At 44.6% G+C, this 26,268-nt stretch overlaps 1 protein-coding gene across 1 annotated transcript in view; it reads right to left on the reverse strand.

Moving 5' to 3' along the window:
* Nucleotides 1-25,902, reverse strand: part of dyrk2 (dual-specificity tyrosine-(Y)-phosphorylation regulated kinase 2) — a 28,997-nt gene extending 3,095 nt beyond the window's left edge. Inside the window, exons 1-6 of the mRNA XM_033614512.2 lie at nucleotides 25,774-25,902; nucleotides 10,994-11,097; nucleotides 2,057-2,399; nucleotides 1,806-1,969; nucleotides 396-785; nucleotides 48-138 (exon numbers count right to left, since the gene is read on the reverse strand). Of these exons, the coding sequence (XP_033470403.1) occupies nucleotides 48-138; nucleotides 396-785; nucleotides 1,806-1,969; nucleotides 2,057-2,399; nucleotides 10,994-11,097; nucleotides 25,774-25,813 (1,132 nt within the window). The 5' untranslated portion in view covers nucleotides 25,814-25,902. The remainder of the gene's footprint in view (nucleotides 1-47; nucleotides 139-395; nucleotides 786-1,805; nucleotides 1,970-2,056; nucleotides 2,400-10,993; nucleotides 11,098-25,773) is intronic.
* Between the last annotated feature and the right edge of the window lie 366 nt (nucleotides 25,903-26,268).

The raw sequence follows: 26,268 nt of genomic DNA on the forward strand, positions 1-26,268 counted from the left end.
GTTGACTCAGTGTCGACCAAAGGCTGCTTTCCGTTGGTCCGTCTTACCTAGAATGACCTCTGGTGCTCGGTAGAACCTGGACTGGATGTAGGTGTAAACTCTCTGATGTTCATAACAGCTCGAACCAAAATCTATGACCTGGGAGGAGATGGAGAAACAGAATGTTTTATGGATGGAAAACACAAACATAAAAAACTGTTATAAAGTTTGGAATCTCATCTTTTGGGGGCCAAAACTATAAGAAAGGTAAATAACACATGGATTATATTGTTTTTATCACTGTTAAAAAAGTTGTTATTGAAGGAAAGAAGACCATCATCAATATAAACTACAAACTTTTGAACAGTTGAGTTGGTGGTTCCTTCTTGAAAGCAAAAATCATTTTTGGGTCTCACCTTGATGCCGCTGCGTCCCTGCTGCTTGAGTAAAATGTTCTCAGGCTTGAGGTCGCAGTGGATGATGCGGTTTTTGTGCAGCGAGTCGAGACACTGCAGGATGGAGTGGGCGAACTTCCTGACCAGCGGGAGGCTGAAGCCCTGGAACTTGTTCTTCTTGATGAGCTCGTACAGGTTCATGCTGAGCAGCTCAAAGGTCATGCAGATGTGGTTCCTGAAGGTGAAGTTCTCCAGCATGTGGATGACGTTCATGCTGGAGTCCTTGTCCTGCTTCCTCAGGTGCTCCAGGATGCGGATCTCCTCTGCCGCCTGCCGGTGGAAGCGCTTCTCGTTGCGGACCATCTTCAGAGCCACGTGGGTCTGAGACTTGTGGTCGAAGGCCTTCACCACCTGCAGCAGGACAAGAAACACTTTGTTCGTCTCAAACCCTTCAAGACCAGGTGGTTCTTACCATGATCAGATGAAAACAAAACTTATGATGGAATATTTTTTTGTGTTTCTGGACAAACATCACACATCTGTTTCCTTCCAGCTGGCTTAACGTCTTTAAATTCACTTTTACCCTGTAAAGGGAGAGTTCAGATTTTTTGACGTGGGGTTGTACAATGATTCAGTTGCCTTTCTATGCTCTCATTAAAGCCACCAGACTCCAATGACAACTATAATCCCCACCCTGTGGTTGTATGACTCCGCCCACCAGTCCACCCTGTGGTTGTATGACTCCGCCCACCAGTCCAGTGTCTCTGACAGTATCCATCCATGTCAGTGAAAACATGGATGCTTCACACACAGAAGATCTATACAATCAGCACAGTTTCAAGATTAGAGTCACCAATTCAGTATCTGACCAAATGTCTCCCCTTCTGTTCCTGAGATATGACGTTAAAACATGATGATGTCACAGTCAAGCTGACCTTTGACCTTTTGACCTTCATTATTTTATCCTGTCAGACATTTGTGTCAAGTTTGGTCAGAATAAGTGAATGAATTCTTCAGTTATGGACAAAAACATGTTTTGTGAGGTCACAATGACCTTTGACCCTCGACCACAAAATTCTAATCCACCTATACTTCAGTCAAAGTGGACGTTTGTGTCAAATTTAAAAAGAAATTCCCTCACACTGTTCTAGAGATATCACATTCACAAGAATAACACAGATGAGGTCAAACAGACCTTGACCTTTGACCTACAACCACCAAAATCGAATCAGTGCATCGTTGAGTCAATGAGGACGTTTGTGCCAAGGATGGGACGGACTTGCAGACATATGGACGGACAACCCGAAAACATAATGCCCCCACAAAGGCATAAATATATACTATACACACTGCAATGTGCATCGTACATCGTAGGATCAACCTTCATTAGTCGTACTCGTAGTACATCAGTAGTGCTGTTATTCGTCGTACCTGTCCGAAGCTGCCCTTGCCGATGACCTTCAGGACTTCGTAGCGGTAGGAGATTTGGTCGTGTGGAACGTGGATGTAGGATCCCTGATCATCGTCGTAGCCGCCGTTGTTGGCTCCTCCCATGACCCCTGACCTCTTCTTAGCATTCGGACCAACGAAATACACTGAGAGGGAAGAAGTACGTGATTATTTTCATTGATCAGTTGATGGATCGGTTTATTGGTTTGTTATCACAGTCTAAAGCCGCACACCTTCAGGGAAGCTGAAGACCTCTTGGTGTTCGAACGATGACATCTTGGACATGAACTGCTTCATGGCCTGCTCCGGGGTCAGCGGCGTGGGCTTTGGCTTGCTGTCCGTCGACTTGGTGGAGGCGGCGCTGCTCTGCCGGCAGTGATGGGGGGGCTCTGAGGTCGAGGTCTGGCGGTCCGGCAGCGGCAGACCCGGCCGGGCGGAGCTGAGAGGAGCCAGGCCGTTGGGCTGGGAGGTCAGGACAGGACGTTTGTTGGTGTTCTCCTCGTACAGCTGGGTGATCTGGACCTGCGACTGAGACTGCAGCTGGACGGCGTCCGACATGACGGCTTTAGAGCCTCCCTGAGGAGAAACGCAGGGAGAGAGACGTCAGATCAGCTGTGGGACAGCAATGTATGATTACCGCTGTTGACGAGGACTGACAGGAGAGGACAGGAGGAGGAGGACTGGAAGGAGAAGACAGGAGGAGGAGGACTGGAAGGAGAAGACAGGAGGAGGAGGAGGACTGGAAGGAGAGGATAGGAAGAGGAGGGTGGACAAATGAAAGGTCAACAGAAGAAGAGATGAGCAGATGAGGGGGAGGTGGAGAAGTGGAAAGTGGAAAGTAGGGGGTAAGGAGAAGGACAGTAGGAGGGTGAGACATGAATACTGACAGAAGAGGACAGGAGGAGGAGGACTGACAGAAGAGGACAGGAGGAGGAGGACTGACAGAAGAGGACAGGAGGAGGACTGACAGAAGAGGACAGGAGGAGGAGGAGGACTGACAGAAGAGGACAGGAGGAGGAGGAGGACTGACAGAAGAGGACAGGAGGAGGAGGAGGACTGACAGAAGAGGACAGGAGGAGGAGGACTGACAGAAGAGGACAGGAGGAGGAGGAGGACTGACAGAAGAGGACAGGAGGAGGGGGACTGACAAAAGAGGACAGGAGGAGGAGGAGGACTGACAGAAGAGGACAGGAGGAGGAGGAGGAGGACTGACAGAAGAGGACAGGAGGAGGAGGACTGACAGAAGAGGACAGGAGGAGGAGGAGGACTGACAGAAGAGGACAGGAGGAGGAGGAGGACTGACAGAAGAGGACAGGAGGAGGAGGACTGACAGAAGAGGACAGGAGGAGGAGGAGGACTGACAGAAGAGGACAGGAGGAGGAGGAGGAGGAGGACTGACAGAAGAGGACAGGAGGAGGAGGAGGACCGACAGAAGAGGACAGGAGGAGGACTGACAAAAGAGGACAGGAGGAGGAGGAGGACTGACAGAAGAGGACAGGAGGAGGACTGACAAAAGAGGACAGGAGGAGGAGGAGGACTGACAGAAGAGGACAGGAGGAGGACTGACAAAAGAGGACAGGAGGAGGAGGACTGACAGAAGAGGACAGGAGGAGGAGGAGGACTGACAGAAGAGGACAGGAGGAGGAGGAGGACTGACAGAAGAGGACAGGAGGAGGAGGAGGAGGACTGAGAGAAGAGGACAGGAGAAGGAGGAGGAGGACTGACAGAAGAGGACAGGAGGAGGAGGAGGAGGAGGACTGACAGAAGAGGACAAGAGGAGGAGGACTGACAGAAGAGGACAGGAGGAAGAGGACTGACAGAAGAGGACAGGAGGAGGAGGAACGACAGAAGAGGACAGGAGGAGGAGGAGGAACGACAGAAGAGGACAGGAGGAAGAGGACTGACAGAAGAGGACAGGAGGAGGAGGACTGACAGAAGAATACAGGAGGAGGAGGAACGACAGAAGAGGACAGGAGGAGGACTGACAGAAGAATACAGGAGGAGGAGGAACGACAGAAGAGGACAGGAGGAGGAGGACTGACAGAAGAGGACAGGAGGAGGAGGACTGACAGAAGAGGACAGGAGGAGGACTGACAGAAGAGGACAGGAGGAGGGGGACTGACAAAAGAGGACAGGAGGAGGAGGAGGACTGACAGAAGAGGACAGGAGGAGGAGGAGGAGGACTGACAGAAGAGGACAGGAGGAGGAGGACTGACAGAAGAGGACAGGAGGAGGAGGAGGACTGACAGAAGAGGACAGGAGGAGGAGGACTGAAAGAAGAGGACAGGAGGAGGGGGACTGACAAAAGAGGACAGGAGGAGGAGGAAGACTGACAGAAGAGGACAGGAGGAGGAGGAGGAGGACTGACAGAAGAGGACAGGAGGAGGAGGAGGACCGACAGAAGAGGACAGGAGGAGGACTGACAGAAGAGGACAGGAGGAGGAGGACTGACAGAAGAGGACAGGAGGAGGAGGAGGACCGACAGAAGAGGACAGGAGGAGGACTGACAAAAGAGGACAGGAGGAGGAGGAGGACTGACAGAAGAGGACAGGAGGAGGACTGACAAAAGAGGACAGGAGGAGGAGGACTGACAGAAGAGGACAGGAGGAGGAGGAGGACTGACAGAAGAGGACAGGAGGAGGAGGAGGACTGACAGAAGAGGACAGGAGGAGGAGGACTGGAAGGAGAAGACAGGAGGAGGAGGACTGGAAGGAGAAGACAGGAGGAGGAGGACTGGAAGGAGAAGACAGGAGGAGGAGGAGGACTGGAAGGAGAGGATAGGAAGAGGAGGGTGGACAAATGAAAGGTCAACAGAAGAAGAGATGAGCAGATGAGGGGGAGGTGGAGAAGTGGAAAGTGGAAAGTAGGGGGTAAGGAGAAGGACAGTAGGAGGGTGAGACATGAATACTGACAGAAGAGGACAGGAGGAGGAGGACTGACAGAAGAGGACAGGAGGAGGAGGACTGACAGAAGAGGACAGGAGGAGGACTGACAGAAGAGGACAGGAGGAGGAGGAGGACTGACAGAAGAGGACAGGAGGAGGAGGAGGACTGACAGAAGAGGACAGGAGGAGGGGGACTGACAAAAGAGGACAGGAGGAGGAGGACTGACAGAAGAGGACAGGAGGAGGAGGAGGAGGACTGACAGAAGAGGACAGGAGGAGGAGGAGGACTGACAGAAGAGGACAGGAGGAGGAGGAGGACTGACAGAAGAGGACAGGAGGAGGAGGACTGACAGAAGAGGACAGGAGGAGGAGGAGGACTGACAGAAGAGGACAGGAGGAGGAGGAGGAGGAGGACTGACAGAAGAGGACAGGAGGAGGAGGAGGACCGACAGAAGAGGACAGGAGGAGGACTGACAAAAGAGGACAGGAGGAGGAGGAGGACTGACAGAAGAGGACAGGAGGAGGACTGACAAAAGAGGACAGGAGGAGGAGGAGGACTGACAGAAGAGGACAGGAGGAGGACTGACAAAAGAGGACAGGAGGAGGAGGACTGACAGAAGAGGACAGGAGGAGGAGGAGGACTGACAGAAGAGGACAGGAGGAGGAGGAGGAGGACTGAGAGAAGAGGACAGGAGAAGGAGGAGGAGGACTGACAGAAGAGGACAGGAGGAGGAGGAGGAGGAGGACTGACAGAAGAGGACAAGAGGAGGAGGACTGACAGAAGAGGACAGGAGGAAGAGGACTGACAGAAGAGGACAGGAGGAGGAGGAACGACAGAAGAGGACAGGAGGAGGAGGAACGACAGAAGAGGACAGGAGGAGGAGGAGGAACGACAGAAGAGGACAGGAGGAAGAGGACTGACAGAAGAGGACAGGAGGAGGAGGACTGACAGAAGAATACAGGAGGAGGAGGAACGACAGAAGAGGACAGGAGGAGGACTGACAGAAGAATACAGGAGGAGGAGGAACGACAGAAGAGGACAGGAGGAGGAGGACTGACAGAAGAGGACAGGAGGAGGAGGACTGACAGAAGAGGACAGGAGGAGGACTGACAGAAGAGGACAGGAGGAGGACTGACAGAAGAGGACAGGAGGAGGGGGACTGACAAAAGAGGACAGGAGGAGGAGGAGGACTGACAGAAGAGGACAGGAGGAGGAGGACTGACAGAAGAGGACAGGAGGAGGAGGACTGACAGAAGAGGACAGGAGGAGGAGGAGGACTGACAGAAGAGGACAGGAGGAGGAGGAGGACTGACAGAAGAGGACAGGAGGAGGAGGACTGACAGAAGAGGACAGGAGGAGGAGGAGGACTGACAGAAGAGGACAGGAGGAGGAGGAGGAGGAGGACTGACAGAAGAGGACAGGAGGAGGAGGACTGAAAGAAGAGGACAGGAGGAGGGGGACTGACAAAAGAGGACAGGAGGAGGAGGAAGACTGACAGAAGAGGACAGGAGGAGGAGGAGGAGGACTGACAGAAGAGGACAGGAGGAGGAGGAGGACCGACAGAAGAGGACAGGAGGAGGACTGACAGAAGAGGACAGGAGGAGGAGGACTGACAGAAGAGGACAGGAGGAGGAGGAGGACCGACAGAAGAGGACAGGAGGAGGACTGACAAAAGAGGACAGGAGGAGGAGGAGGACTGACAGAAGAGGACAGGAGGAGGACTGACAAAAGAGGACAGGAGGAGGAGGAGGACTGACAGAAGAGGACAGGAGGAGGACTGACAAAAGAGGACAGGAGGAGGAGGACTGACAGAAGAGGACAGGAGGAGGAGGAGGACTGACAGAAGAGGACAGGAGGAGGAGGAGGACTGACAGAAGAGGACAGGAGGAGGAGGAGGAGGACTGAGAGAAGAGGACAGGAGAAGGAGGAGGAGGACTGACAGAAGAGGACAGGAGGAGGAGGAGGAGGAGGACTGACAGAAGAGGACAAGAGGAGGAGGACTGACAGAAGAGGACAGGAGGAGGAGGAACGACAGAAGAGGACAGGAGGAGGAGGAGGAACGACAGAAGAGGACAGGAGGAAGAGGACTGACAGAAGAGGACAGGAGGAGGAGGACTGACAGAAGAATACAGGAGGAGGAGGAACGACAGAAGAGGACAGGAGGAGGACTGACAGAAGAATACAGGAGGAGGAGGAACGACAGAAGAGGACAGGAGGAGGACAAACGAGGCAAAGACATGTGAGAATCAAACCTCCAGAAGACAACCAGTTAACCCTTTCCTGACTGATGTTGAAAAAATAATAACTGTTGATCCTCAGATGTCGGGATGTTCTTGAACACAACACAGAGCCTGTCCTCTGCTGGACGATCTCAGATCAATAACATCCATTACTTAATCATCAGTTCCCTCCAACAGTCTCATCGCTGATGACAGAGGGACAGCTGTCTGTCTCTGTTATTGTCTCTCACTCAGTGACTCACCCCTTGTTGCCGTGGTGACCAGCACACCTGGGTCCTTTCAGATAACAGAGGTTCACACACACACACACACAGTGCAGCTCAGTTCAAAGGCCTGCTGTTTGAGTGTGTGTGTTGTAATCCGTCCAATCAGTGGATTAAAGTGTCAAAAAAAGGAAGTGACTCAAGAGACGAAACCAAAACAATAACAAACACCACAGCCTGTGTGTGTGTGTGTGTGTTGTCAGTAGCTACAGTGACACATGAGAACTAAGTGCTGACTCCTTTTTTATCTGACAACACCTTCAAACACACACACACACACACACACACACACACACAATCAACCAGCAATGTTTTTGTTTTGCTGTGACACACGCTGCAGCTAACAGATACTTTTCTGATCGAATCATCCACCAATTGATAAAATATTAAGTTTTTAGAAAAGTGATCGAAGCAGAGAATCCTCACACTCAGGGGCCACGTCCTCGAGCCATTTTTCTCTTCACAGTAAACAATCATACACTGACGAATTTCCCAGAAGGCAGCCCTGAGCTGTTGACGGTAAAAGTGTCAGCGCTACGACAGTATCACTGATATCACTGGTAAACTGCTGATATTTCTCAGTTATAAAAGGTTGTAAATGTGCTCTGGCCACGTTGTAGATGCCTCGCTCATTAAATATGTGGTGACTGATAACTGATAAGGACGTTCTGATCGTCTCCTTGAAGCTTAATGTTAGTATGAATAAATAAATACCTTCACTATAATATCTCACGGGAAAACCCTGCTAAAGCTAACAGCCACTCTGAAGGTAATGCTGCATCAGAGCCTTTATACCATTAGAGTGAGTGTGTGTGTGTGTGTTGTGTGTGTGTGTGTGTGTGTGTGTGTGTCCTTCACACCAGCCTATAAACCAATCAGCTGTTTAAAGCATCCTGGAGCAGAGGGCTATAATTAGCCTCGTGGCTGCAGCTGACTGTTTCAGAGAACTGCTGCTCGGCTCGTTGCCTCGCAAAGCTAACCACATGCTAACTCGCTAACTGCAGCTCGCCCTCTGAAGCCAGCAGGGCTCTGAGGCAGCAGGTCCGTGTTGGGGAACGGACGGCTTCACGTGGTCGCCGTCGACCTTCAGAAGCCAAACTGTAACTATAGCAACGGGCTGACTCCAGTTGAGAGAGCTGGTGGTTGATGGATTTAAATGGCATTTCTGTGTGTATGTAGAGAACAAAAAGCAGCCGTACGTCTGATGAACCTCGTCTGTGATTTATCTGCTGATGACCCCAAAAATAGACACAGTTCAACCAGGACGCTCTGGCACATGTTTCCATACATGTCGCTGATGTTCCTTTAGGTTTCAAAGAGAAGTGCTTGTGTTTTATATAAAAGTGCTGAAGGTTCTCTGTTCCTACGTTCTTACTTCAGTAGATTTTACATACAAACTCCTCATTTTTTCATTCGTTAAAACGCACCATGTTATCTCCCCTGATAAAGCTACATTGTGATGATGCGATCGGGCCTCTGATCAGTAACCTACTGTACTGACTCATGTTGATGTTGACCCGATGATGCTTGACTGTCCTGTGAGCAGCTTTGCAAAAGTTTTGTTGATTTGAAAATACGACAGAGAAAATGGATTTATTGTGTCAGACTTTTAAAATACACGTAAACATGTTAGTGCGAATTAAACCGGACTTTTAAAATACATGTAAACATGTTAGTGCGACTTAAACCAGACTTTTAAAATACACGTAAACATGTTAGTGCGACTTAAACCAGACTTTTAAAATACACGTAAACATGTTAGCGCAACTTAAACCGGACTTTCAAAATACACATAAACATGTTAGTCCGACTTAAACCGGACTTTTAAAATACACGTCAACATGTTAGTCCGACTTTAACCGGACTTTCAAAATACACGTAAACATGTTAATGCAACTTTAACCGGACTTTCAAAATACACGTAAACATGTTAGTCCGACTTAAACCGGACTTTTAAAATACACGTAAACATGTTAGTCCGACTTTAACCGGACTTTCAAAATACACGTAAACATGTTAATGCAACTTTAACCGGACTTTCAAAATACACGTAAACATGTTAGTGCGACTTAACCGGACTTTTAAAATACACGTAAACATGTTGGTGCGACTTAAACCGGACTTTCAAAATACACGTAAACACGTTAGTGCGACTTAAACTGGACTTTTAAAATACACGTAAACATGTTAGTCCGACTTAAACCAGACTTTTAAGATACACGTAAACATGTTAGTCCAACTTTAACCGGACTTTTAAAATACACGTAAACATGTTAGTGCGACTTAAACCAGACTTTTAAGATACACGTAAACATGTTAGTGCGACTTTAACCGGACTTTTAAAATACATGTAAACATGTTAGTGCGACTTTAACCGGACTTTTGAAATACACGTAAACATGTTGGTGCGACTTAAACCGGACTTTCAAAATACACGTAAACACGTTTGTGCGACTTAAACCGGACTTTTAAAATACACGTAAACATGTTAGTCCGACTTAAACCAGACTTTTAAGATATACGTAAATATGTTAGCCCGACTTAAACCAGACTTTCAAAATACACATAAACATGTTAATGCGACTTTAACCGGACTTTCAAAATACACGTAAACATGTTAGTGCGACTTTAACCGGACTTTTAAAATACACGTAAACATGTTAATGCGACTTTAACCGGACTTTCAAAATACACGTAAACATGTTAGTGCGACTTTAACCGGACTTTTAAAATACACGTAAACATGTTAGTGCGACTTAAACCGGACTTTCAAAATACACGTAAACTTGTTAGTGCGACTTAAACCGGACTTTTAAAATACACGTAAACATGTTAGTGCGACTAACATGTTTAGTGAATGCATGCATGCAGTGAATGTGTCACAGTGGGACTAACACACCCAGATCATGTGACTCCTGCATGTATACAGTCAATCAGACCCAAACTGGCCGAGACGCTCTGAGCATGCTCCACAGTTTCCGCCCCGGGCTTTGACCCAGAAGTCCAATAGCATTAAATGTGTAAGAGAAGAAGAAGCCGGTAACAACATGGAGAAATCTACATCCAGAGCCGTGACTTTTTGGACGGACCAAATGTACAGAGCTGTAAAGTTGTCCACCATGGTAGCAGTTAGCTGCTAGCTAACCGTAGCTAACTTGTTTGTCCATTGTTTGGTCTGTGACGTAATAGGTCAACAGGAAAAAGGTCCAATACTAACAAGCTGAAAGGGGGCATATCTCCACCTATCGTAGAGGAGTCGCACATACTTGGCTCAATAAATGGATTCCCCTCCCGTGCTTGTGTACTGGGACAAGGACAGTAGGCCAGTTAGATGTCCTCGTCCAGCTGGGACTGTAGTTCCACTTCACTGTGTGTGTGATTTCCGCTCTGTGTTGCATAATTATTGCAGTGATGCCTCGGGCATGAAATCTTTCCATAGTGGTATAAATTACAAAACAGTACTGTTGTTCTCAAGGTTTGGAGGAAATATAAGAATGTTTTAATGTGCTTTTTTGTCATGTCAAATCAAGAACTTAAAAATATACCGACTAATTTGACAGTTGTTCATACGTGATGCTGCTGACACATGTCAGCCTGCGCTCACAGTAAAGGTATCAAGGTTCAACACAAAGTGTTGATCACCACCACATCTGTTACCATGTGTGTGTTCTTTTAATGATTAGAGTTCACACTGTTACCGCCACATTTGGGGGGTTGTAAAGCCGCCAATGACATCATTAATGCGGTAAATTAGAAAGAAAGGTGTGAGTGAGTGTGCGTACCGTCAGGGGATGGTGGTTGTTGTTGCGAAGTCGCGGCAGTGTGACAGGCGACGTTGTCTGAGAGCCACTGTGACCTGGAGAGTAAACCTGCTCGACCGCTTTGCCTGAAAATTAATAAAAGAGAGACGGAAGTTAAGTTTCATTTTTCTGATTATTTTTATTCAGGTGAAAAGATGAACATCAGTTTAATTTCCATGTGTCCAGTACTGAGAAAAATCCAGCATCACAAGTTACAGCGTGCAGCCCAACATGGCGTCTGCAGTTTGTTTCTGTCATCAACAGTGAAAATCCAAAGATGTTCAATTGTATTATTATATAAAACAGAAAAGGAGTAAATAATCACATGTGAGAAGCTGCAACTGTGAATGTTTTTACATGTCTTGTCTCTGTGTGTATTGTTCAGCCTCTCACTCTTCAGTTCCTTAAACCCAGTGTTTAGCCTAGCTTAGCACAAAGACTGGAGGCAGGGGGAAACTCTTAGCCTGGCTGCGTCATTTACAGTAAAACAAGAGACACTGTGGTCTCAGCAGCCGTTAGCACCGCAGGTATCTGCTCAAGTCTTGTCCTCACAGCGAGGTTGCCAGGTTTGACAACATGATAGAGTATCAACCTTTCAGAGTACAAGATGTGTTGATGCCTCCCCTCAGCAGATCAAATATCACATGACACGACCACCACCAAAAGAGCTCGTTACGTAACGCACATATCAGGATGCTTGTCAAGCTCCCAAAATACTCGAAAGTGGTCTGAATCCCTCCGACGGACTCAAGTGTTTTCACAGAGAGATCAGAGTTAGATTAGATATGTTTAGACTCAACAGAGACGGACGCTTGTGGCCTTTATCGCCCTCCATATATAACAGTTATTTTAAAGATGTGCCAGCGCACCACATCTTAAATCCCTGAAAGCATCAATCACAGTTAATCATGAACTCGGACAACCTCCAGTGCTCCGGCTGACACTTCTCCACATCCAGCAGCAGCGCTCACACTGATCAAGCAAATGATTATCTATTTCTACAAGCTTAAAATAATCTATTTAAATAATCAGAGTGGGTTAAGCTGTGACCTACAGTCAGATCACATCAGTGCTATCTGTAAGAACTGAGGCTGCAACTAACGATTTATTTACTTTGTACATTCCTGCACAAAACCGTTCAGTTCTTCAATTTAAAGTCAGATATATTGTACCTAGTTCTTATATTTTAATTGTCAAATTTTCAACAGAGACATGACGTCGAATAATGGACAGGAAAGTGTTTTATGAAGAACATTATGACGTCACAGTGAAGTTAACCCCTCGACCTTTTAGATATTAAATGTCATCGCGTCTTTCTTTCATCCTGTGAAACATTTGTGTGAAGTTCTGTCATAATGAGTGAGGTCACTGTCCTTTGACCACATAACTCTAATCAGTTTATTCGTCAGTCCAAGTGGACGTTTGTGCCAAATTTTAGACATTCCCTTGGGGCGTTCTTGAGATATCACCAGTGCAGAGGTGAAAAAAGACAGCGAGGATATTTATTGATATTGTCTCATACTGATCGTAGTCCTGAGTCTGTACTGAATCAAATCAAAATTGTATCATGGCCGACTATGTGACATCAGCAGATATCATATCCAAAGAATCAATATAATATTGTATCGTGATGAATCTTGGGATTTAGTCACCTACTTAAAATGAACAATTATTTTCTTTACTGATTAATCTGCAGATGCTTTTCTCATTTTGTCTGTGAAATATGTGGAAAAAGTCCACAGCGAAGCCTCATTTTGCTTTTTTTTTTACAGTCCAGACGTGAATATATTCAGCTAACAGCCAAGTCTCACATTTGAGAAGCGGGAACCAGATAATGTTCGGCAATTTTTGCTTGAAAAATGACTGAAATGAATAATTGATAAGTTTTAATTAACGTTCTGTGGATTAGGGATGCACGATAATATGGGTGCATCACTGGTATCGGCCAATATCGGCTAACCTGGAAACCTGGAGATGCCCCGCCCCTAGCAAATTCTAATTTGCTCTGCAGGGGGATCTGGCCCTGATGACCAGAGCCCATTGAATCACCTATCGGACCAATCAGATCAGTCTATCTGACAGAGGCGGGCTCTGGGCGGGCGTAACGTGATGAAGACAGTGCTGCGCCGTAGAAGGCGGAAAGTAAACAGCCAAGATGGCAGCTGGTGATTGGCCATCATGCTGTCCAATTGTGTGCAGCGACATTTAATATGCCTCAGTTAGTGCCACCCCTTGGGTAGGAAGGGTGTATCGGTGAGGGCCAGACTCAAAATCTTTCTAGATTTGAGTCTGGATTTCCAGGCTAGATATCAGCTTTAAAATGAACCAAATCAGAATCGGCCAACTTGCTTTTTCTATTTTGCACAATGACTGAATATTACATTTCCCGAAAAGTATTTCATGTCTCCATCTGCTGGTGGGCCGTCACCATCAGAGTCTGGATGTATAATATGAAGTTAATTCATCTACAGAAGAGACCTGATGGTCACTGAAAGTAGGTGAGGAAAAAATTGGTATATTGATATCGGTTATCGGCCAAATCAGTTGTTAGTTACTGGATATCAGCAAAAACGTCCAATATTATGCATCTCTGCTGTTGATTGATTCGTTGAATGATCATTGCAGCTCTAATCTGTCGACGCCCATCCCATGTCGACATCTTTAAACAACCAACAAACCAAGAACTCAAACAGTTTATAATGAGCTGTGTTTGTTTCTGAGAGGTGTTGAATCAAATATATGTTTCCTGCACAGGTCTGAGTGCTAATATTCTAATATTCTTCCCTTCTCATGCACCTCTCAGTATGATGCACTGCTAACTACGACCTCTGTAGTACACATGTAGTTAAATTAAGACCTCTCTGACAATGCTACAGAATTTATTGCTGGTGCGCCCCGTGTATAAAGGCTGTGTCCTTGCCACAGCGGCTGCAGGTTTGATTCCAGCCCACAGCCCTTTGCTGCATGTTGTCCCACTTCATGCTGTGTCTGTCCTATCAAAAAATATCTTTAAAAAAATGAGGATTTATTGCTGAGCTTTGGGGCTGCATTAGATTGTACAGGTGTACCTAATAAAGTGGCCACAGAGCGTACGTCTGCACTGAAACAGCCTCTGAGTGGACTGATCCAGGCCACGGTGTTCCAGTCTGGAGGCCGCAGGTCCTGCAGGTTGACTCAGTCTAAGGAGGATGAAGGTTTTAATATAGACTGATGGTAATCCTCAGTGTCTCCACCTCTGTCTCTGTCTCTCTGCAGCTTCACCTCCTTTCATGGCAACATGACATCAGCAACAACACAGCAGGGGCAAAGGTCAGAGGTCACAGCGGACAGCTATCTGAACAGTGACTGATAATAAGTGTTGGACTTTTCCTTCCAACGCTGTGTCGGCATCTACTTCAGTCAGACGCAGTGCCACAACTAAACAATCGAGTTCGACTTATCAGGAGGACGAAGCATGACTCAGCGATATTTAACGGACAACATGCTCCACTTAAAAAAATGTTTTGCAGGTTTAAACCAAAGAGTGCATTGCTCCCAGTTCTTTTCTGACATCGCAGTGTTAATTCTTGTGTTACCTCTTCATCCGTGTCACATCTGCTGCAACTAACACTTTGTTCATTATCACGTAACCTGCCAATTATTATTATGATTAATTCATTTGAAACTGTGCGAACAATCCCAACTTCTCAGAGCCCAAAGTGACGCCTTCAAACTGGAATTTAATCAGTCTAATATTCAGGGTTGCAGCAAAAGACTCGTTTCAAGGTATAACATGATATAAAAACTGACAGTTATCACACTGTGTACATTTGCTTATCTATGATATTTAAAAAACAAAATCTGTCCTCCCAGAGGGCATTCAATCTGCCCACAGTTCCGTCTGACAGGTGTATGTAGTTGTTATGACGGTGCTGGTCAGTCTGTCTGCTCTGTGTCACATTTAGCTGCAATAAAAATGATCAAAGTCGATGAACAGACTGAAAACTTTATCTGAGGAGGTCAAACTGATGTCGACAAAGTTTTCCTTTGTTGAAATAATTTGCAGTTGGAAAAATAGGTAATAAATCGTGATATATCGCAATATATTTTATCGCAATACATTTAATATCGCAAAATATCATATCGTGACCTAATCATTGTAAAAAAGAAAATACCGTATCGTGGGTCCTGTGGTGATTCCTTCCCCATAATGCACAAAAAAGAGAGGCAGCAAATCCTCACAACTGAGAAACAAAATCCTAACCATTTCAGTTTCACCCTGGTAAAATTCTGTTGAACTAAATTCAAAATTTAAAACATTTCAAGCACAAATTTGCCCTCTGTCAGGTACACTTTTTTAACATAATCTCATAAAATTTTGCAGAATTTACACATCAGAATGCCGTTTCCTTCCTTTAAATGTTAAATGTATTATGTTTGACTCGAAAACAAACACACTGCATTATAAAAGCTGAGGACACTCTAACTGCTCTGACATGCATGTGGACAGAAAGTTAATTTCCAACCCTCCTGTTACCCTGAATGTCCCACTGAACCCCCTTTTAACTCAGTTTACTATCTCAAAACATGAACTGAACTGATTATTTAAATAGTTGCTGATTATTTAAATCTTCCCATTTCAGAGCCAGTGTTTGAAGGTTTTTCTTCTAAACTGATTCAGTCGACTAACTGCTTGACGGATTGTTTGAGCTGTGACGTAGCGTTCAGATCACTGATGGAGATCACAGAAACATTCTGTGATGTGACAGTGGGTCTGCGAACAGATCTTGTGCAGGTTAAAGCAGACAGATGATCTCTGCTGCTGCTCTCTGCCTCTAATCTCAACGCTCGCTGTAATCCTGCTAATGAGGACGACGACTCAGATCCACGCTGCAGACTGCCAACACGCTGTAAAACATGAACGAGAACATGCAGACAATACGGCCTCTAATGTGCAGCGAACAGAAGCTGCAGCTGCGGTGAAACAATACGGCCTCTCTGATGCGTCTGCTCTGTGATCCTGCTGATGACTGAAGGCTGAGACAATCAATCAATACATGAAAATATGATCTGATTGTTAATAATACACACCAGCTTCAGTCTGATCTGATCCTGAATCTCTGCTGCAGACCAACACAGAAACTGATTGTAGATTGATTTATTATTCATCAAACAAATGTGAGGAATATTATTCTCTGCTTACAGCTTATTTAGACTTCCTGCTGTTTTATATTGTTTTAAATAGAATATCTTTGGTCTGACAAAACTGACACTATTCGTTTCTTTACCAGGACAACAAGTGTCAGATTTTTTAATAATGAAAATAATCATTGGTTGCAGCCTCACTGCAGACGTTGTCTGATGAGTTAAATCCTCTGAACAAAGAGTCAGTTAATCTATTAATTGATCAACAAAAATATCAGTCACCAATTTGGGTCATGAATTAAATGTTTCAGTCATTTATTTCAGCAAAATTCTGTGTTGTTGTAAATGGAATATATCTGGATTGGACTGTTGGTGACATTTGCAGAAATCATCTTGTTTTTTTTCCACTATTTTATAAACTAAATGATAACGTAACTCACTTAAAAGTTAGAATCATGACGGTGAAAATGATCCTGCAGCCAGAATCGAAATGTTTTCTCTCACTCTGTTCGGGCCTGTGTCCACGCAGCGTTTTCTCTCAGTGCCAGTAGCTTTTTTGTTCTTTTTAAAGAGAAGCCCAGCGTATTTTTCCAGAGCGCTCTGCCTTTTTTGTGCGGCCGCTCCAAACGCTTTACGTTGAAAATCGATGAACTTTTCAGAAAGGGCCCGATGGCGTCACTGCCGCGTCTTTAGCTCGGCTACTTTCTACACAACAAAGACAGAAGAGCTCATGTTTTGGCAGCCGATCGGTCGGCAGATGCTGGATGTCGCTAATGAGTGTTGAGCTTTTATCACCGTTAGCTTTGTAAGCTTGACGTTAACTATGTCAACCCTCTGCTACTAGAGTTGTACCAATATCGATACCAGTATCGGAAATGCCTCCGATACTGCCTAAAATGCGGTATCGGGTATCGGCGAGTACAGCCTATGACCAATCCGATACCACGTAATGCCTCACGTCATTACGCATACGCATGCTACAGGCAAACAAAACGGAAATGGAGCGGAGTTTAAAAAGCATTCTACTGTAGCCTTTAAAATGTCTTTTTTACCAAATTGTGTGGCTGCACTTTAACCTGTGTCTTGATCTGTGTCAACACTGGATAATAATAATAATAAAAAAGTTTTATGGCATTCATTCTACTATTATGTATTTATTTCTTAATATTTTACACAGAGTTTTAGGAGTTGAGACATACAACAATTCATATCCCATCCTTTTTTATTTTACGCGCTGGTATCGGATCGGTACTCGGTATCGGCAGCTACCTAAGGTTCAGGGATCAGAATCGGTATCGGGAAGGAAAAAGTGGTATCGGTGCATCTCTAGCTGGTACCTGGCTAATGTTAGTGTCAAGATATTGTCATAGAACAGCACGTCATTAAAAAAAGCGTTACAAGCACTTTTTTTAAGAAGCGCTTCTCAGCACCCTGCCACCACTTCTCTGCTGAAAAAGAAAAACAATGCTCGGTGGACACACGACCTTAAATCATCCTAAAACATAAATCAGTTGCTTAGTTTAGTTTATTTCGGTCATTTTCAACTTATAAAATTCAGATGCACTGGCAGATGGACAATAAACAAACTTTACGTTGATGCTTTTTAGCATTAAAAACAAAAAAGATTGACAAAACAGGGCTGAAGGTGTCGGCCGAAGCCTTAGCTTATTACACATTTTTTTCCACGTGATAAATTTGCATGTCAATGTATTTTTCAAACTGTTATCTTTGTCACGACTCATTCAAATAGAACGCAAATATTACACGGCGAAAAAGTGAGGTACATTTTGTTTGCGGCGCAAGACAGATTTTCCTCGACCAATCACAGTGTGCGGAACAGATGTACGTATAATATTTCGTCACCACCTGTAAACGTCCTGCTTTGAACTTTTTTTCACAACTCAACAAAACAACAAACTTGAAGGAACCTTAAAAAATAGATTTTTTTGTATCAACTAATGAAGCATCATTGTGGCGTTAATGTGACACAGTAACATGAACATCAGCCTGAAATAATCCCGTATCTCTCAGGCTCTATTTCAGACCGTCCTCTCTGCAGTATATCACAGTACAGTGCTCTGCTGGCCCGTACAGCACATACTGGTAATATAACAGCGGTCTATACTGGACAGCACATACAGTCTCCCCTGCTGCCAGCCTGACAGATGCACGCTAACAGAGTGGAAAAGCACCGTGCTGAATGTGAATTTGACACCGAGCTGGAAATGCCAGAGCGCCGGCGAGCACGCCCGGCATGCTGCCCAACAGGACGAGTGGGAAAAAATCTGCAGCAACGTGACCGCACACATGCAGCTGGGTAACGCTCAGCTGGTTCCCAAACTCACAGAGGTGATGAGTACAAAAAAACACTAACCTACAAATCCACAAAGTCACCTGGAAGTTTTAAACCAAAACCTCGTTTTTCATCTCAAGCTGCTGATAATTGAATATATGGAGGGTTTTTAGGATTCCTGTTAAAAACTTTCCACTGGGTCTGACGACATTTAGAGTCTGCAGCATGTTTTCACTGTAAACAACAACACTTAGTGTATCAGAAGTCTAAAGGCCTCAGTACGCTTCAGATTAGGTGCCTGTGAGATCATCAGATAGTGTCTGGTACATGTGCAGATTTAACAACAAAGTTAGCAGCACAACAGACAACGATCCTTGATTCTTCAGATTCATCACAGTGGAGGTGAAGAACGGGCCGACTTACGAGAGAATCACCGAAGGACTGACCAGCCGCGGCTTCCCTCCCACGTCACTGTTTACGTCACATGCTGAGCTACACGTTTTGTTACTTGCTCACGCCCCCCATTGCCCCGAAAAAGGCACATTCTGTATAAACAAAAGTAGGTAGGCGGCATTTTGCTGCACTCCCCGATTTTGTTTTTATACTGCCAATGCTGAAAAAACACTGATTGGGCTTTCCTGTAAATTTGCACAACTCCTGTCTAAAAAGGGCTGTTGGCTGGGGTTTCTGGAGTGTAATCACTACTTTGGGGATATTTTTATAGTACGATATCCTACAGCAGACAAAGACATAGACCAATCTGCTCCTCACACCTGAGCTCAAGTTTTGGTTTTGGAAAGACTAAATAAAGACACAACCCTCTAAACTCTGTCGACGGAGAATGACTACAACTATATTTGCAATTTTGTGACACAATCCAACACTTTCTTCTCTTAGCGCCGGCATCTTTTATCAATTTATCCTAATGTAGAGCGCGCGTATGCGGCCACCTGGAGAAACAGCGCCCACCCAGCATCTGTTCTCAGAGCGCTACGCCTTTTTTAAGTTAAGTTTGAGCAATTACAGTTGAAAATCTCTGAACTGTTCAGAAGAGGCTGTCGAAAGTTTGCTCCATTATCTCCCAATTGTACGATTCAATAAGTCGAGACTCGTCAGACTTGACAACTTGCTAGCAAAAATTAGCATTAGCATAAGTATTATCACAGTTAATCATAGCTGTAAATGCACCGTTCTAATCAAGCTAGCAGCTAGCGTTAGGGTTAGCCCCACCCTTCTGTACAAATATGGTCACTTCTGACTTCAGGAATCCAAGATGACAAACACAATGCTGAACTCAAGGCTTCAAAATGGGAGACCGAAAACCAATGGGTGACGTCATGGTGGCTCATGACGTCCACTAATTGGACGATTGGAGGTTTGATCCCCGGGTTCCTCATGTCCACATGTCGAAGTATCATTTGGCAAAATACTGGAACACAAATTGCTCCTGATGGCTGTTTGTGTGAGTGTGTGTGAAAGCAGTGACTAGAAAAGTGCACCATTTACGTCCATTATTTTCTACAGTCTAAGGTACAAACGAGTTCATCTGAAGCATACTGAGAGATTATGAAGTATTGGACACTGTTCCTACACCTCTACAGAAATGGAGAAGCTGCTTACAGCCGGACAAAAGTCAAAAACGGTTGGTCTGTGGAGGGAAGGGGACAAAAACATCTGCTCGTAAAGTTTTCACATTTGAACTTGGCTGTATTTGGTCGTTAGCTGATGGCTGGTCATTCACAGTGAATTGTCAGGATTAGTTCATTATAAAAGTTCATCTTTACTGTGTGAATGTATATCGTATGAAACTGGGAGCGAAATGGATCAAAACAGAAAACTGCAGCATGCAGCAGAAACACTGGCTACAAATTCAAACCACTAATGAACTGGTTATAAAACCAGCAATATGGTGAAGACATGTGGTCAGCAGAAAGATGACAAACACAGATTACACACACAGACTTGTATGAAAATCCAGCAACTGAAACACGATCCAGAAACAACCCTAAAATTACATTCAGTCTGGTAAAGACTTCAATCCATAAATGTACAATCAGACTGAGTGTCGCCTGATCCTTGCCAATCTGCAGCTCTAAAAGACTCTGTATAACAATAAATAATCTCTGAGCTACATTAATGCATCAGAACAATAAGTTGTTACTTGTTCAACTGCCAAAAAATATTTTTTACAGGTTATGCATGTTGGTCGAAAGGTTAAGTTTGGTACTCGTCAGTGTAGTAGTGGTACTACGACTATGCTGTGACACTGCTATGCAATTAGACAACAATTACAATTAGGCCAAAGATATTTTCTAGCCGCAAAAATAACAGTAGTGAGCGGGAGCAGCAGACCGGCGGCAAGTGATAATTAAGATTATTTTGAAGACGTATATTTTTACTGGCCACACTGTATATACATGAGTTAATTGCTGCATTAATACGTCATGACAAATGTTCAACAAGACGACTTTTTAAACGGCTATTTGTGTGTAGATTCCTGAGTTACGTGGTGCACGTGAATGCACCATGGTCGGGTCCACATGCTTTGCCACACAAAGCAATGTAGATTTCAGCGCTTACAAGGTGTACCTGAATGCACCATGAAGTCCTGCTGCTGAGTGACAGTGAAACTCATCACTGGCACAGAGGTCAGAAGCAAAGCGACGGTAAATGACACAAAAACGTTGCAGAAACTTTGCACAGTCTTTTCATTTACTCTCCAGTGTGGCAGATAGCCTTCTGAAATTACTTTCCAAACAGAAAACCTACTCATGTTCAGCACTTGGCAGGTGTTAATTTTGGACCCTGGGGACGGCGCTGCTGCAGAAACATTGCACTAACCATCCGGTCTCTCCCCAGGGTGCCTGCTGAGTATGGCTCAGTTTTGAGCTGCAGAATCCTTTTAGCACACGCTAGCTCTATCAGCAGCATCAGCATGGCCAGTGGTGCTGAAAAAGTTATCAATGCTAAAAGGGTTTTGCCGCTTAAAATGAGGGTGTTTGCTCCCTCGGGCTTACTTCTGCGGCGTTACTTAAAAGACAATAAAGCCTCCACAAAATAGCATTTTAAGTCCTGTGTGCGATTTGTCTTTTAGTAGAAACATTTCTGCTAGGCTAATGTATACAATGTAAATGCCATAGACTTGTGCTAATAACGTTAGCATGTTGTATTTGTTTGGAAAACGTGTTTAGTATGAGACAAGTGTTTGTGAATGCTGCGAGTTATAGTGAAGCTGATTTGTGTTTGAAACTGTCTCTATTAAGCCATGTTTAATGTGTGTTTAATGTGTGTTTTGAATCAAACTTTACAACACTTCACAGAAACTCCACCGCCCACTAGTGTTTTGGAGGTGTAACTGCAGAGTGACACAGGTAGCCTATAAATGCTCTCAATGACAGAGTCAGCTGTTAATGCAGGCCAGGCTATCGAAAGCTAAATTAACTGATAATGACATCACTAATTAAAACCCAGACATGACAAACTAACCTGTGATGTAATGTTTGTGAACGAGCTGTCTGTGTTTTTGTCTCTATGTACACAGACAAACCGAGCAAACACTGGACTTGTACCCACGAGGCTTTCTGAGGGTCTCGTCTTTACATTACGATCATCTCTTTCCAAACTACAGTAACACTGACATTAGCATGCAGCGGGCTAGTGGTGGTCACATTGCTACTGGAGAACACTTACATTATATTTACTAATAACAGCCCAGTGGCTACTTGAGGAACACCGGCCTAGCTGTGGTAACATGGCTACCTAATGATGTGACATAAAAATACGTTATTACTACTGGTTAATACTGATTCTTTTACATGCACCTCGCAGGGTTTATTCTTAAAAGTTAAGACGTGGTGGCGTGGCAGTTTCACAGACGCCTAAGACCGTAATGTCCCTGATTCAAATTTCTTGCTCGCTATCCCCTTCTTTCTTTGCCTTAACATTTCCTGTCTTGCTCCCTACGGTTTCCTCCAGAAATTTGCTAGGACTAGGGCTGGGCAATATATCGATTTTATATTGATATCGTGATATGAGACTTGATATCGTCTTGGATTTTGGATATTATGATATGGTGTTGTCTTTTCCTGGTTTTAAAGGCTAGTGATCACTGAAATCAGGTGGGGGAGAGTGGATATATCGATATAACGGTTATCAGGGCTGCAACTAACGATTATTTTCACTGTCGACTAATCTGTCGATTATTTCTTCGATTAGTCGACTAATCATTTTATCAGAAAATGTGTTAAAATGTTGAAAAATGTCGGTCTGTCTCTCCCAAAACCAAAAACGATGTCATCTAATGTCTTGTTTCGTACTCACGCCAAAGTGTTTTAGTGCACCGTCACGGGAGAGTGTGTAAAGCTGCCAATATCTGAACGTGAGAAGCTGCAATAAGAGTATTTTGGGTACTTTCATAGTACTTTTACATGAAAAATGACTCAAACCGATTAGTCGACTACTAAAATAGTCACAGATTATTTTAACAGTTGATCAGTCATCGATTAGTCAACTTATCGTTGCAGCCGTAGTTACCAGTCAAATCAATTGTTACATATGGGTATCACGGAATATCTTCTACACTTCCTGTTATTAGACATGTTGTTAGCCCGACTAAGACTGGATTTTAAGACTGTTATCGCAGTTAAAGTTCTGTAATAATATATCGCCCATGATTGTAAACATATAACTTTCACAAACAATTTTGAAAAGCATCACTTAAATTTGGTTATTACAGATATGAACCCTGGTTTGTACTGAACAGGAAATTTTGCAGTAGAAACGTTAATTGTGGTGGAGAAACTATGATCCAGAATAATCACAATTATCACCTGATATATACATCCATACCGAAAACTAGCCGATAACATTAGACATGCTGATATCTAAAATACTTAATGTTTTAGTGCATACTACTTCCTGTTATTACACATGTTATTATCTCCACTGCTACTAGATTTTAGGACTGATTTAAAATTCTGAGCAAACATATCGACCGTTATTTGTACACACATGAAAGGTAAGCAAACCTTTTTTCAAGCATCCCTTAAATTTGGTTATTACAGACATGAACCCTGGTTTGTACCAAGGTTGCAACGGTATTAGAGTTTTACTCTACTAACTAACTAATACTAATTCTTGACTAACTGTGATAGACTGTGAATATGACAAGAAATTGTGCGAGACCGGGTTTGGCAACAGGTCAGTAGCCTACGTGCTCTGTTCTATTAAAACGGCGCAGTCGTTAAGGGGGTCGTTCACCAGGGGGCTACAATGAGTACCGGGCCATCAAATCACAGCAACCGCAGTGAGAGGACACGGAATTGTTCGCGCTTTTACGCACAGGTCGGTGGTGAAGTGGCGCACATGACTCGTGCTACAGATGGACGGACAGACAGCCACGTATCTAAAACAGGTAATACATCTGGCTACATCTTTCCCACATCAATATCGCCTAGACCCGCGTGCATAAAAGCGCACACAACTCCGTGTCCTCTCACCGCGGATGCTGTGATTTGATGGTCCGGTACTCATTGTAGCCCACTTTTAAAAGACCCAATAATAATAATAAGTTACTGTGGACCTATATGCCATGCCTTTTAATAAAATTACCAGAGGAGTTCGCTGAAAAACAGGTAAAGTCAGCCTGAATTACTCGCGTGCGTCCCTGGTGAAAATTGCTTACATCCATGGGGGAATACAGCTTCTACAGGCTCGCCATAGCTTACTGTCAGGACTCAGGGACCAGAATTTGGGATGGCGGACCGTCGGAATGGTGATATTTCGGAGTGGCGGCCTGTAACTGTTGGTTAAATGGCCCGTTCGGTTGGTATTTGGATAACTGGGGCTTTACTGGTATAATGCAATAGCACCACCCAGCGGTGAAACCCGTGTACACGTTTACACGAAAAAAATTACCCACTCTAAAGGTTTAGAGATTTTTGTACACGAACTCACCCCTACCTCCTACTACATCCAGAAATACAGTGTCACCACCTTCTTTCGCCTTTGACTGTGTCGACGAACGACCGTGCTGCAGCAAGTATACACACAGGCGCAGCACACTATGTACGCTACGTTTGACCACGCAGCCAGTATACTTGTGCCCTTAAAGGCATGCAAACAAAGTATTTTTATAGTCGCACAAGAGTTTTATTACTACAACTGAAACTGTAAACCATTTTTTGAAATGGAAGTATGTGTGAAAGGTCTCCCCTTTTGAAAATAGCTCAAACAAAGGTAAGATTCACCGTCCAGTTGTGTTTGTACTTTCTTTTCAGTAGTGTAAATGTAAAGTACACTGTAATACCACTGTATACCTTGAAACCCTTCCACCCCTGCAAGCCTAGTGGGTACTGAACGGGACATTTTACAGTAGAAAGTATATTATCATATTACCACAGAAATATCTTTGTACTGCAACTGATTGTTACTCAGTGCCTGATATGGTGATACCAAGCTAGCCAATAATATTGAACATACCGATATATTTGGACAATCTAATATAATGTGATGGGTTAAGTGGAGACAGCAGCAGTGTTTAAAGCTGTGACACAGTTTCAGGCTGAATATTAACACATTACAACACCTCTATTACAACATTCACGTGTGTTTGTCAAACTGCTGCAATAAAATAAGATGTTTTAAGGAGCTGACAGCTGTAAAATTACATTTTTGCTGACTTTTAAATGACTAAAAGAGAAACCAGCTGACCTCTGACTGAACTGAACCGAAGCTTTATTTCTGTCTGCCGAGCTGGAGGCCAAGAATTACCCAGCAACCGATAACACACACACACACACACACACACACACACACCAAACAGCAGGAAACACCACCAAATATGACAGCTAGCATTAAACACAGAGCCTAAAAACACAGAGGCATATTGCAGGCAGCACACACGGCTGTTACACTGTGATAAAGTCGTTAGATACAGATGCAGTAAACAGAGGGAAGCTGTTTGTGCTGCTGCTGTCACTTCTCATCTGTTAGCTAGCTAGCTAAAAATAAACCTGACAGACGGACAGGGCAGGAAGACGTCTGGACCTGCTGACATTATATCTGCTTTATATCGCCTGACATTAACGGCTTCATCTCTGTCTGCCATTTTAACTCATATAAACACACGTTATTTAAGGAGCAGACACATAAAGGCTGTTTCTGCTCAGTTAGCTAGCACAGCTCTCAGCCCTTCCCTCAGCTGTTTTTATCCGCTTCCGACTGACTGCGCTCAAATTCACGCTAAATCAAACGGAGCTACTGAGAAGCGGAGGATCAGCGGAGTGTCCCCGCCACAGTGGCCGGGCTCAGGCGCCCACAGGCCGGATACAGAGGCTGTGCTCACCCGTCGGGAGGACCGAGGTTCCGGGCTTCTTGGTTAACATGGCGGCCGCTCCTCTCCTCTGGACACAGACGGACAGGACGCCTCCTCTTCCTCCATCTGCAGCTCCTCCTCTTCCTCCTCCTCCCTACTCCTCCTTCTTTCTAATCTAATCCCGCAGGTCACTAACTCCCTCACACTCCTCCTCCTCCTTAAATACACTGTAATCAACCTCTTCCTCCTCTCTGTACATCCACAACTCACTCAGTCTTATCATCAAAAACACTTTTTACTCTCAAATAAACCTTATTCACACATAAAAATTAATACTAATATAACTTGTTATATTAAATCCCATACGGCCTAGCTGCCGTGTAGTTACAGCACAAGAAATTATTTAATTAAATTCAATTATATTAGGGACTGTTCTCACCTTATCAGAGTAGGGGAGAGGCATCGACCTGCAGAGCCACAGTTTCAGGCTGCTCTCACGCCTGCCCTGTTCGGTTCGGTTCGGTT

This window comes from Epinephelus lanceolatus, chromosome 23 (assembly GCF_041903045.1).
Source record: "Epinephelus lanceolatus isolate andai-2023 chromosome 23, ASM4190304v1, whole genome shotgun sequence".
In the NCBI taxonomy this organism is placed as follows: Eukaryota; Metazoa; Chordata; class Actinopteri; order Perciformes; family Serranidae; genus Epinephelus; species Epinephelus lanceolatus.